This window comes from Ammospiza caudacuta, chromosome 5 (genome assembly GCF_027887145.1).
Source record: "Ammospiza caudacuta isolate bAmmCau1 chromosome 5, bAmmCau1.pri, whole genome shotgun sequence".
NCBI lineage: Eukaryota > Metazoa > Chordata > Aves > Passeriformes > Passerellidae > Ammospiza > Ammospiza caudacuta.
In genome coordinates this window covers 6,437,211-6,449,248 of record NC_080597.1, presented here as the reverse complement: position 1 = coordinate 6,449,248, position 12,038 = coordinate 6,437,211, and the positions used below count along the sequence as shown (strand labels likewise).

At 48.5% G+C, this 12,038-nt stretch overlaps 1 protein-coding gene across 1 annotated transcript in view; it reads right to left on the bottom strand.

The window, feature by feature from the left end:
- Positions 1 to 3,601, bottom strand: part of SLC6A13 (solute carrier family 6 member 13) — a 32,344-nt gene extending 28,743 nt beyond the window's left edge. Inside the window, 5 exon segments of the mRNA XM_058806157.1 lie at positions 1,437 to 1,658; positions 2,995 to 3,021; positions 3,024 to 3,059; positions 3,163 to 3,329; positions 3,563 to 3,601. Of these exon segments, the coding sequence (XP_058662140.1) occupies positions 1,437 to 1,658; positions 2,995 to 3,021; positions 3,024 to 3,059; positions 3,163 to 3,178 (301 nt within the window). The 5' untranslated portion in view covers positions 3,179 to 3,329; positions 3,563 to 3,601.
- Positions 3,602 to 12,038: the final 8,437 nt, after the last annotated feature.

The window sequence follows — 12,038 nt, the reverse complement described above, 5'->3', positions numbered from 1 at the left end:
GAAAGTCTGCCTGGAACTTCAAATTCCTCACAGCCTCTAGTGCTTCACTGGACTTTGCTTCAGGCCCATTTCTCCAGGGAAAAAAGGCTGAGAAATCCCTTTGAGTCTTGCCTTTGCTGCTCACATGGGAGCTCCCCTCTCCCCAGAGTTCTCCCTGAGCTCTCCCCTGGCACCCAGGGCAAGGGGTGCCTGGACAGGATTCCAAGTCCTGCTCCCATCAATGGAACGTTGCAGCAGTGGGACCAGACACAGCTCAATCAGCAGCCAAGAAGCATTTCCCACAGAAAAAGAACATGTGGAAAAATTCTCCTTTTTCAGCAGGGAAAGAGACTGCCTGATCACCTGGTGAAAAGAAACAAGCACTGAAGAAAGCACGCCGTGAAAGTAGCTAAACAGTGTTTAATCCTCTTTTATGCCACTGGGATGAAAGCAGTTTAGTGAGGCCCATGAGACCACTGCAAGCTCAAGCCAGGGGATTTCAGCCCTGGGTCCTCAGTGCTCACTCCCTGCCAGCTCCCAGCCAAGCACCACTTCCCCTCTCTCTCCCCTTCTGGAGGGCCCAATTAGGAGCTAATCAGACAGCAGCTCCCTCTCTCCACACGTCTCTGAGCCAAACTTGAGAAAAACTTTGTGTTTTCATTTTTTATACTTTTCTCATTTAAAAGGTGGAAGCCTGCAGCAACCCTCCACCTGCACAGCAAGCCCAGGTCTGCTGCCAAGGCACAGTGCAGGCTGCCCTGGGGTGGAGGGCTGAGCACACTGCAGTGCTCACAGCCCAGTGCCAGCAGCAGCGCCCTCCATCCCTGTCCCTGCATCAGCCACATCCACCCACACTCCCACAGCCCTTCCCTGGGGATCAGAGGCAGGATCCCCTCTCCCACAGCTCTAGTAGATGCCAAGGGAGTGGGGCAGGAGTACTTATACCCCAAAACAGGAGAACCCCTTCTCTCTGTCCCTGCCATCAGGAGCCAGGGGACAGCTCTCCAAGGACACACACAGGAGCAAGACCTGTGTTCAAGAATTCCTGAGAGTTCCTCAAGTTCCTGTTCACAGAGCCTACAAAGACACTGGGGCCCTGTGGCCTCTCACAGCACTCCCTGCTCTCCCACCAGGACCCCCATCCCATCTGCACAGGATGCCCCTCAAGGAACCAATGCCTGAAGTGAGACCAGCTCAGAAAGCTGAGTTCTCTCCCTGCTCTTCCAGCCTTCCCACTTCAGCAGCAGGAGCAGAGCTCCATCCATCTCAGGGAAGCACAGCTCCAGCCATCAGAAACCCTGGGATATTCCCGCTGCTATCCTCATCCCACTGGGTTCACAACAAGCCCCTGGTTGGGGCCCAGCTGGCAGTACCATGTTGGCACCTTCTCTTCAGACTCGTGGGCACAGCTGAGGAGCTGGCAGGGATCATGGGGTGGTGGCCCTGGCTGCTCTTACCTCCACCATTCTTGTAGCAGAGGTAGGGGAAGCGCCAGACGTTGCCCAGGCCAATGATCTCCCCAGCCACAGACAGGACGTACTCCAGCTTGTTGTTCCACTGACCACGCTCCAGGGTCTGCTCCTCCTCCTCTTCTTCCTCCTTCTCCTTTTCCATGCCAGGGTGTGTGGGCACCATTTCACCATTGCTGACAGCACCGGGGACACTGTAATCCATCCCACCTGCAAAAAGAGTTTCCTTCATCACATTCAGCATAAACCACGCAAAGATGCAGAAATTTGGACCATGGGAGGCAAGAGAGGGGCAAGGACGTGCCCACACACATCTCAAACTGCTCTTCCCTTTCTCCTCATGCAGATTCCTGCTGTGCTAAGAGTGCACATGCATTTTCACTAATGAGTTCAAAACTAGTCCTTGAAAGCCACTATTAGTTTCATTTTTTTTAAATTGCTGCATCTCAAAACATTCCTGTCTCTGGAAGTCCATCTTCTAAGCCCAATGTTACACCAAAGACCCAGAAGATCAGGATGGAGCTGTGTCAGGTGTGGGAAAAAGGGCTGGAAGGAAATGACAGCAGGATCAAATATTTTACAAGGTATTTTATAAGGGTTTCTTTTCTCTTCTGTTGCCCTGGCCTGGTTTTACAGACCATATGATGGATACTGCACACAGAAGTCCTAGACACAGGAAGAGAAGAAACTGAAATGATAAGAAAGCAAGTTGATCCTTTTGATGGCAGCAACTGTTGCTGACAATCTTCAAGGCTACATGAAAAGGTGATTTTCAGAACGGTGCTATCCTTCTAACAGCAGGATAAAGCATGCAGAAATCATTGGCATCTGGGATCTTGCCTTCCTCAAGGTCTGCCCTTCCAAACATCTGCCCATTTCCTGCAGAGCTTCCCACAGCACTGCTCTCAGATCCTTTGGCACCATCTCCAAACACATCTGTGCCAAGAGAAGCCCAGCAGAGAGCAGGTGGGCACCACTTCACTGCCCCACGTTCCCCCAGGTACCTCCAAGAGGACACCGAGGGTTGAGCCTGTTCCTTCCAGGCAGGATGCCCTGCTGGCCGCCAAGTTCTGCAGGAAAAAGGGTGAGGATTGTGGTTTTGCCAGTCCCCAGTGTCAAAGCTGGGATTGCTGAGGACCTCGTGCCAAGGAGGGCACCTTCCCCTGCACAGTGCCAGCCCCCAAGCCTACTCCATGCCCTCAGAGCTGCTCCCCCAGCCCTACACTGACATTTATTCATCCCTCCCTCGCTGGGAGGGCAAGAAAAGGCACTGGCAAGAAATTACACTCTCCCTTATCCAAGGAGACCTAAAAAAGGGCAAATCAGCGCTTTTAACCTCTCCCCTCCCTCTCTATAAAACACCTGGGGACACGAAGAGGGCTGAGAAACACTGGCAAGCGTTTGACAGCAAAGGAAGGACTGGGAGGACCCCGCCACGCTAGAAAATTATTAAACAGGCAGAAAACGCTCCGTGACCTCTGGGCAGCCCCGGCAGGGTGAGGGGCACAGGGGGACAGGGCAGAGCGAGCGGGGACAGAGGTGTTACCTGGCGGACGGCGCTGGCGGGGCGCGGGCGGCGGGAGAGGCGAAGGCAGGACCGAAAGGTGCTGGCTATTTAAAGTGTGCAAAGGAAAAAATTCAGCGGTGGTGTAATCCTAGACTTCGCCCAACCCACATTCCTTCCCCCACCCCCCAGGGCTGGACAAAAACCTACACATGACTGATTTCATGGCCAGCGCAAAGGGGCTCGTTCCCCCCGCCGGGCTCCGTCCCGGGCCGGCACCGCTGCGCTGCCGCTCGGTGCCCGGCTCTGTCCCTTCAGAAAGGGACACCACCGCTCCCAGGTGCTCCTGCAGCGCTGCCCGAGCGAGCCCAGACCTGCTGGGAAGAGGTAAGAGAGAAAACATGAATTCCCAGTGAATTCCCTCCTCCCGTGGCTGCTCCTCACGGGCGCAGGGCAAGGTCCTGCACCGCAATTGCCAGGACTGTGCTGTGGCCAGGAGCAGTGGCAGGCAGCAAAGCCGGGAATAAACCCAGCCAAGCGCTCTGCTGCTTCTTGCTGAGGGCCCAGAACAGCCCCATTCAGAAATCTGGCAGGGGGCAAAGTCTCTTACCTCACACACAGGGATCTTTGCCACTGGTCTTGTCCAGAAGCAGCACTGCCCCATCCCTGGAAGCTGCAATGGGAACAGACAAGCAGCGGATGAAAAGTTTCACAGCAAGGAGACGACCAGCCCCAGTTATGCACACCCAGCAGTGGGCTGTGAAATGAGCTGTTCTTGCTCCAGAATATCCCAAAGTCTAGGGATTACAGCAGGTAATGATGACATTAGGCTCCATAAAAGAGGCAAACAGAACCAGGTATCATAGATGGTGGATAAGTTACCACTGTGACACTCCAAGGATGTACATGAGGCAAGGTTTTAAAGTATTTTTATTACGTCTGTTGATAAATATCTGAGGCAAGAGAGAACAGGGAAGAAAATTATGCTCTTGGGGTCAGTGTCCTTGTGTGAGGTGTGTAAAGTGGCAGGAAAATGTGTGCAGGCAGTCTGAGATGGTAGAAGAACAAGAAAGAACCAGCAAGCACCGTGGTTTCATCACATGAATCTGTGGTAAATCCACACAACACCAGAGCTCCTGCAGGAGAAACAGAAATGGAAGAGAGGCAGGGACAGGTAAGGAATTAATTCCTTAACCAAGGAGTGATCAAATATGCAACAACTCCTCAGGAGCTCCTTCCAGGAACAGATGCCTTGGTTGAAAAGAAGGTGACAACAAAGGTCCAGAGAAGATGAATATGTTATGCACTACATCTCACAATGTAACAACTAATGCCATTTGATGAAAAATTCAGATTTAAAATAAATTTAAATACCTTTTCCTCCCTTTTAGCATGGTTAATTAAACATGGTACCCATGGCCATTACCACAGAATATTGTTTGGAAAGGAAACAGACAAGTCCACACAGAGCTGCTCCTCTTCCACAGCAATTAAACATGGTGGTCCAAATAAAACATCTCCACTCCTCAAATCAGTGATTCTTGAAAACCAGGGAAGATTGTTTTCCCATAATTCCTCTTCCAGAAGAGAAATCATGCAATATGGTGAGAAACAGACAACATCCCATTTTGTGCAGAAACCATCTCACAGTGAATAGTGCAGCGGTTAAATAGGGTAAGAATGCAGGGATTGAGAACAACAGTAAAGACAAATAATATCTTGACTTGTGCAACAGATTTTTGTAAGAGAGAGGAGATTAAGGAAATATTTCTCTAGATTTTCAAACTATAATTTAAATTTCAAACGATTGCATTAGTCAGCACCACTGCATGAATATCCCTGGGTAAGCACAATTACTGCAGCACAGAGATAGCAATAATCTTATCAACAGCACAACAAGTTAATTGGCAGGAGCTAATAGGCTATGATAGGAAAGTGTGCAGTCAATTACAGACTATTTGACTGGCACCCCATGTGATAAGGCTGCACTGAACACAACAATAACCCGAAAATGAAAACAAATATTCAGTGTAAACAGAAGCAGCAAGGGGAGATATGAAATCTACAAATGCAAAAGCAAGCTGGAAAATCCTGAGCAAAGCATCTTTAAAGCATCACTTTACATATGTTCTGGGGTGAACTAAGAAAAAGTCCATGTGGTTCTGGGAGATGCAACTTGAAAGACTCATTTTTAATTTTTTTTTTTTTTTTTACAGAAAATAGAGAAAAAACCAACAATGCCACAAAGAATCAGTTAAGACTACAGAAAATAAAATATACTTTCAATACATATTTTTGAAATGGTAGAAGGCAAAGAAATTGAGAGGGACTTTAATCAACCCATTAAGGGCAATGAAAAATTGAAAGGAAAAAATGCTAAGGATGAAATCTCAATGTCCAAGATTTTCAGTGTAATTTCTTCCCCTAAGGCAAGGGGAAGAATAAGGACAGTAAGTTACAAAGCTTTACCAAACAGGTTTGCAAGAAACAAATAAGAGAAATGGAAAAATGTGGATCTTAAAAATATTAAAAATTAACAAACTAGGTAATATGCATGCTGTAGTAACAGGAAAACAACTTCACCCAGAGATCTACCAAGATAACACCATTCAAAATTATTTGGACACACACACAAATAGGAATAAGGAGAACACCAGGTGAGAGCTTTTGAAGCAGAGTGTGCCACCTGGAATCCTGCAAGCTGAGCCCCCCTGGGCAGCTGCAGGGCACCTTGCAGTGCCACAAGGGCTGGCAAGTGGCAGCACTGATGGTGGCACCTGTCCCACAAGCACCACCCTCATGGCACCCCCTGGGATGGCACAAGGTGGCGCTTTGTGGGTGGCATTCCCTGAAAAGGTGTGAAACGAGAGGCTGTGGAATAGATTAGCCTATTATTAATTAAATTAGCAATCTCTGAGCACAGGGCTGGTGATGGCAGCAGAGCAGGACACTCCTCCAGCACCAGCCCTGGCTGTCAGCCACCCTTTATGGGGACAGTCCCTGCTGGAGCAAAGCCTCAGAGCAGGTCCTGCAGCAGCCTCCAGGTCCAGGCAGGCTGCCAGGCACTGAGCAGCTGTACAGCTGTGGCACAGCTGGCTTGGACACTTCTCCCCAACACCCAATTTGGAGAAGAGCAAGAGCTCTGGACCAGGGGGGTCACTGTCAGAGGGCCTTACACCTCAGCCAGGAAAAGGGCTGGAAAACCCTAAAGGCTATTGATCCATGCTGTGTTTTGCTCCTTTCTCTTTACCTTAGAACATCTGCCAAGATTTCTGCCTGCAGCTTGATCCCAGTCTTCCAGCAGCAGCTGTGGCTGTGCTAGCAGGGAAGAGCTTCCAGCCCAAAGAAAGCAAATGTGGAAACAAAAGGCTCTAGCGATAAAATGGTCCTTGGACTTTGTCTGGGACAGATGTGCATGAGAACTGGCCCCAGCCCACCCCAGGACTGCTGATACTTCATGCTCTGGTAACAGCTGCAGAACCTACTCCCAGGTCTGGTCTTGCTTCACATCTTTGTCCAGCTGAGCAGGGAATAAGTGTTGGATTTCTCTCCTCCAGAGCACCAAGCCACCTCCAGCCACCTGGAAAGTAGTTCAAAGCTAAAAAGAGGAGAGTTTCAAAAGGCACCTACTTGGAGGAATGAGGAGAAAAGAGAGGGAGAGGTTTACAGGGAGACAAGCACAACATTTTGCTGCTGTGCAAGTAGCAGCTACTTTAAAATGAATTATGGCCCAAAGCACCAAAATCTTTTCAGGAGAGCAGCCTAAGCACAACTGCTGCTGCTTCACATTCCCAACACAAAAAACCATCAGCCATTTCTGGGCTTTGCTGAGCACTAAGAGCATCTGTGCCCCTCTCTGCTCCTCTGTCACTCAGGACAAGGTGCCTCCATCTGTACTGAGGCACTGCAATCCTGTGAGCACCTCCCAGCTTCAGGAACACAAAAATTTCCCATTTTATCATCTGGGAACCACAGGCCAGAGCAAATAGGATGCATTTCCTCCATCTAATAACCCCCCTGCTACCGGCCTGTTCAGCCTGAAAATGTTGTTTAGCTTAAAGCAACCATGGCTGTAGTGAGCAAAATTGTCACCAATAGGGACAGAAAGGGGATAATTAGAGGGGATAATTGACACTGGCTGGCATGTTACAGGAACCTGGAGAATGCTCAGCAGAGAAAGAAGCCAAAGTGTGCACAAAGGATTGGCTCCTGCTTGAGCCACTAAGCTCTGTCCCAGACAGGAAGACACATTTTGATACTACAGCAGCAGAAGCAAAAATCCAGGGCCTGCAGTTCCTGCATGACAGAAGATCCTACAGCAGGCTTTCAACCAACCTCATTCAGAGACAGCTTCTAAAACATGGCTTGGAGAACCACAATCCTGAGGCTGGGAGAAGCTGTCCTCATTTCTGGGGCTGGATTTGTGAGGGAGATCCTCTGTGTGGACACTGTGCTCTGCACACTGGAGATAAATGGGTGACATTCCTGCATGAGCCAGAGCTCAGGGACTGCTCAGAGTGCTGGAAACCTTCTCCTGAGGATCTCACTGCCACAGCCCTGTGTGTGGGTGACAGTGTGCTGCTTTGTCCCTCTCTATGACCAGGGCAGAGCAGAGGAGGAGATGAGTTGAGACCAGAAGAACAGTGCCCCTAGAGCTGCTTTGGTTGCTGCAGGAATTCCAGAGCTGCAGGTTCCTGTCATCACTCCCTCCCCTGGCTCTGCCCAGTGCCAGCAGCTTCCCCCAGAGCAGGATAAAAGCAGCAGGTGCTCCTTGGGGGTGTCAGGAGCACCAAACCCAAAACTGAAGCAGGAACACACAGCTCTGCATGGACAAACCACAGTGCAGCAGGCAGATGTGCATCTTACCTCAGCTTTGGCTTCTTAGTGCTCTGTTCCCATTAAACACTGGCAGTGTGCACTCATGAGCAAGGAAAAGAGCTTTTCTGCTCAGAATTAAAAAGTATCCTGATTTCTTTATAGGCAAAATGAAAGTTATTCCCTTATAAGCACATAAGTAAGGGCTGCAAGGTTATCCCCTTGTAAGCACATAATACAGATATCTATATGTATATTTATAAAATAATAAAACACAACGTAACATAAGCAGGAGCTGAGTAGCAAGCAAAGACTCCTGAGCCTGAAGACTTCAATTTTTTTAGCATCTCCTTCTACTTTCCCTCAACTCCATCAGGTACCACCAGTTCTCAGGCCTCTTTTCTATTGCCACTTCACCAGCAACCTGAACAAACCCTTGCAGAGTAATTGTGAGGGTAGAGCCTGAACACATTTTAGGGAGAGGGCAGAAGTTGTTCTCTTCCAAAATCTAGTCATGGGCCTCCTGATGTGAAAACTGATGGCTGCATCAAGAAGTTAAAACTCACCAGTTTGACGTTGCAGCCAAGGAAACAAGTGGAGGACATTTTCACATCAAGAACCAATTACCAAAGGAAATGATAATTGCAGCAGTGGTGTGAGAGGCACAGGATGAGCAGATTAGGTACAGGGTAAACTGAGGGATAGAAAGGGAGCTGTGTATTGGGACCACTTATGGTCTTTCCTCATGCTCTGCACATTCTACTCCTTTGAGGTGAAAATGTAAATCTGAAAGCACCTGCCTGCAGGAACAACAACATCAAAGCCATTGACAGGGCAGGGATTTGCATGCCCCTGCAAGGGAACATGCAAGGGAAAAGGAAAAACTTTTCTCAGAGGTTAGACAGGGCTGTGCTTAACTGATTCCTGAGAAAAAGCCCATAATCTGCTTTTAAACAATCAAGATTTGGGCAGTGGTGTCAGAGCATCTGTTCATACTTACTTGAATACTTTAAAAAGTAAAGGAAAAAAAGATACTTTGTAATTTACAACTACTGGGCTGGTACCTACTCAGAACACAGAGTTTTCATTCAGGGGAATCCAACATCCAGCTAGTCATTGTTTGACAGGGTGATAAGTCTTCAGAAATTTTTTGAAGAACAAGTTTTCTATGCAAAAGTTGACAAAGTGAAAACTTGGGCATTAAAAAAAGGGTCAAAAAGAAATAAAATTTGAGTTCAGTTTCTCCAGCTTCCAAAAATCAGAATTACAGCAGAGTTTTTACAAATCCTTGCACTGTCAGAAGATGTTCTCTGTTAAAAACATCACAGGCAGGCCTTGTCTGAGCACAAGGGGTGAGTGAGAGCCACTGTTCAGCAGCAGAGTTTGTCTCTTGCTTTGTCTCTGGTCACCAGCAGCTCCAGGCAGAGGAAGAGGAAGCAGAGGAAGCTGTGCTTCTCTCACCTGCCCTGCTGAGGCCCCTGCAGGCACAGGAAAGGGGCTGCACTCATCCCCTGCACTGAGGGGGCTCTGAGACACAACCTCAGCACAACCTGGAGCCTCCACTCAGCTTCCCAGGTGGAGGGAATTCTGCCTGAAGCAGGAACCACAAACCTTCACACCATGGCTGATGCCCTGCCTACAAGTCATTCCTGATCTGGTAGTCAGTTGCAACATATGGCACCAAACCTCTTTCAGGCTTATTTTTCTTCAAAGAAAAAAAATTAAAAATAAAAAAATAATCTGTCAGGCTTGATAGCTTAAGGCAATCTTATTTTTCTATTGATGAGTGCCAGAGATGAAAAAGTTCAGCTTCAAAATAGATGCAGCTGATGGGTGCAGAAAGCTGTCCCTTGCAGCCAAGGGAGGAGTGGCAGTGGAGCAGGGCAGCAGGGAATGGGTGCCCAGGCACGAGGGACAGAGGGTTCAGCAGAGGCACAAGGGTTTGGGCTCACTCACTGCACCCACACTAAAAGAGAAGGTGGCTTGAGAGCCCTTTTGAGGGAACAAAAAGGCTCATGAGCTTCACTCTTTGTCACTTTTGACTGTCAAATTCCAAGGCACATCACCCTTTGGCCACCATGAATTCAGTGATGCTCAGGGGACTCACCAGATCAAGAGGTCCCATGGGGAAGCACACCCAAACACAAGTATTTCCACCATGAACACGAATTACTTCCCTCCAGCCAGAGAGGCTCAAGGCATCACAGCTCTTTTTGACAAGGACACTTCATTCCTGATCCCTGCAAGCTAACACAGAGGGTCAGGCACTGCTTGCCAATCATCTGACAAGTGCTGAGATTGTGGTTTCATAAGCCTGTCACAAAGCTTTCATGGTGATGAGGAAAGGAAATAGGAAAACATAAAAGACACGGTGATGTGTTCAAATGGGAGAATTACTTGAAAACGTGTGGAACTTTTAGTTTTGGTGCTCACCATAACTGAGATCTAGAGGAAAAAAGAGACTCGTCTTTGATATTTTGATTTACCTTGAAAGGTTCTTGCTACCAGGTTTGAACTGCACACCCCCTAGGGCCAGAACAGAACCTGTGGATTCACACAAACAAACCAAGAAATGGCTGTTTTATTGCTGCCCAAATCTGGCCCTAGTGATGCCAATGACAGTCTGCAGTCACACAGCCAGGCAGCCCCAGGAGGGTGGGAGGTGAGACCGCCCTGCTGCAAAGGAAAAGCAGCTTGGGAGGAGCAAAATAAAAGTCTGCAAAGGGAGTTTGTGCTGATTTCTTCTGGCCTCACCTCCCTGAGAACAGGGACTGCCCAAGGGGTAATGGAAAAGCCCTAGGGGACAAAAGCAAAAAGCAAAGAAACAATTTTTTCTCTGAGATGACCAGAACTGAGAAACAGGGATATGGAACAGCTGCTGCTTAGGGCAAAGCAAAGTGAGCTCCTTTTTGCAGAAATCTCGGGTGTTGCTTGTCCAGCAGCACTCTCTGCACACTGTAAACAGGAGTTACACAAAGGTCATGCCCTCTTTCTGCTCCAAAGAGGAATCTGACCCATCATCTCCCTAAAATCACGTTACTCAGCAAGAGAAAAAAAATCCTGTACATTATGAACATTTTCCCTGTGGCTGTGCACTCTTCCGTTATTTGTTCAGTTTTGAGTACTCTCTAAATGGCATAAATCCCAGTCTGACCATTCCAACACTATTTTAGCAGAAGCCAGAGGAATCCAGTGAAAACCCAGAAAGTGAGAAAGTGGAGTGTGCTCAAACCTTACCAGTGAGATACAAACCTGGAAATGGGTTACACCTGTGGAGCCTCCCCTTCTGGCAGCAGGTGAGAGCAGCGGCACCGCACTCTCACCTGGGGCTGCTCCTTCAGCATCAGGCAGTGACTGCACTTCTCCACCAGGGGTTCAGATAAGGGAACAGTCACCACTCTAACCTTAGCCAACCTAGCTGTGATGAACTCTATGGACAAGGGGACAGCAGTGGGTGTTCACCCTGCTTAGAGCAAAAACAAACTTGGGGGAGTGGATGGACAACCTACAATGGCAGCAAAAAATGGGGTGGACTTCAATACTCAGGCTTCAGCAGTCACCAATCTGAAAGCTTAGAGACAGCTGCAAGTGCAGTAGCTCAGGTGTTTCTTCTTACCCACCTGGGCAGTGGTACAAAGCAACTCAGATGGCATCAAACAGTGCTGGCAGAGGAGTGGAGCAGCAGAGCCCAAAACACAGGAGGAGGGAACTCCCATTCAGTTGGATCTTTGCTGGCTGAAGTGATGTGCTGATGGAAAGTTTAAGTCCTGTATCTGAGAAGATCTTGACCTAACATTAGCCAGAATGAGAAGTAGTCAGCAGTACTTGCAGCCATACAGGCCAGCCCTGTAGCAGGCTGCACAGCCAAAGTACGAGCAGCGGGTGAAAGGAAGTAATTCCCCCCTGTATTCAACACTTTTAAGCTGTACCTGGAGTAACACACCCAGTTTTGGGCTCCTCCATACATTGAGCAACCTGCAACAGGGACCAACAAGACTGTCAGAAGGCTGCAGCTCACGCCATGGCTCAAGTGAGGCTGAGCTGGATTTGTTCAGCTTGGAAACCAAGGCTGCAGGACCTGCAGTCCCCAACTACCTAAGGGATGATTAGAGACAATGCAGAGCCAGACTGGCAACAGGCACATTACAGCAAGTGAATTTTGCACTGAAGATGCTACAAAACCAAATGGGAAAACAGAGAAGTTGTTGAACGCTCACCCCTGGAAATGCTCAAAATTTTACTGGGCACAACCCTGAAAAATTATACCTACT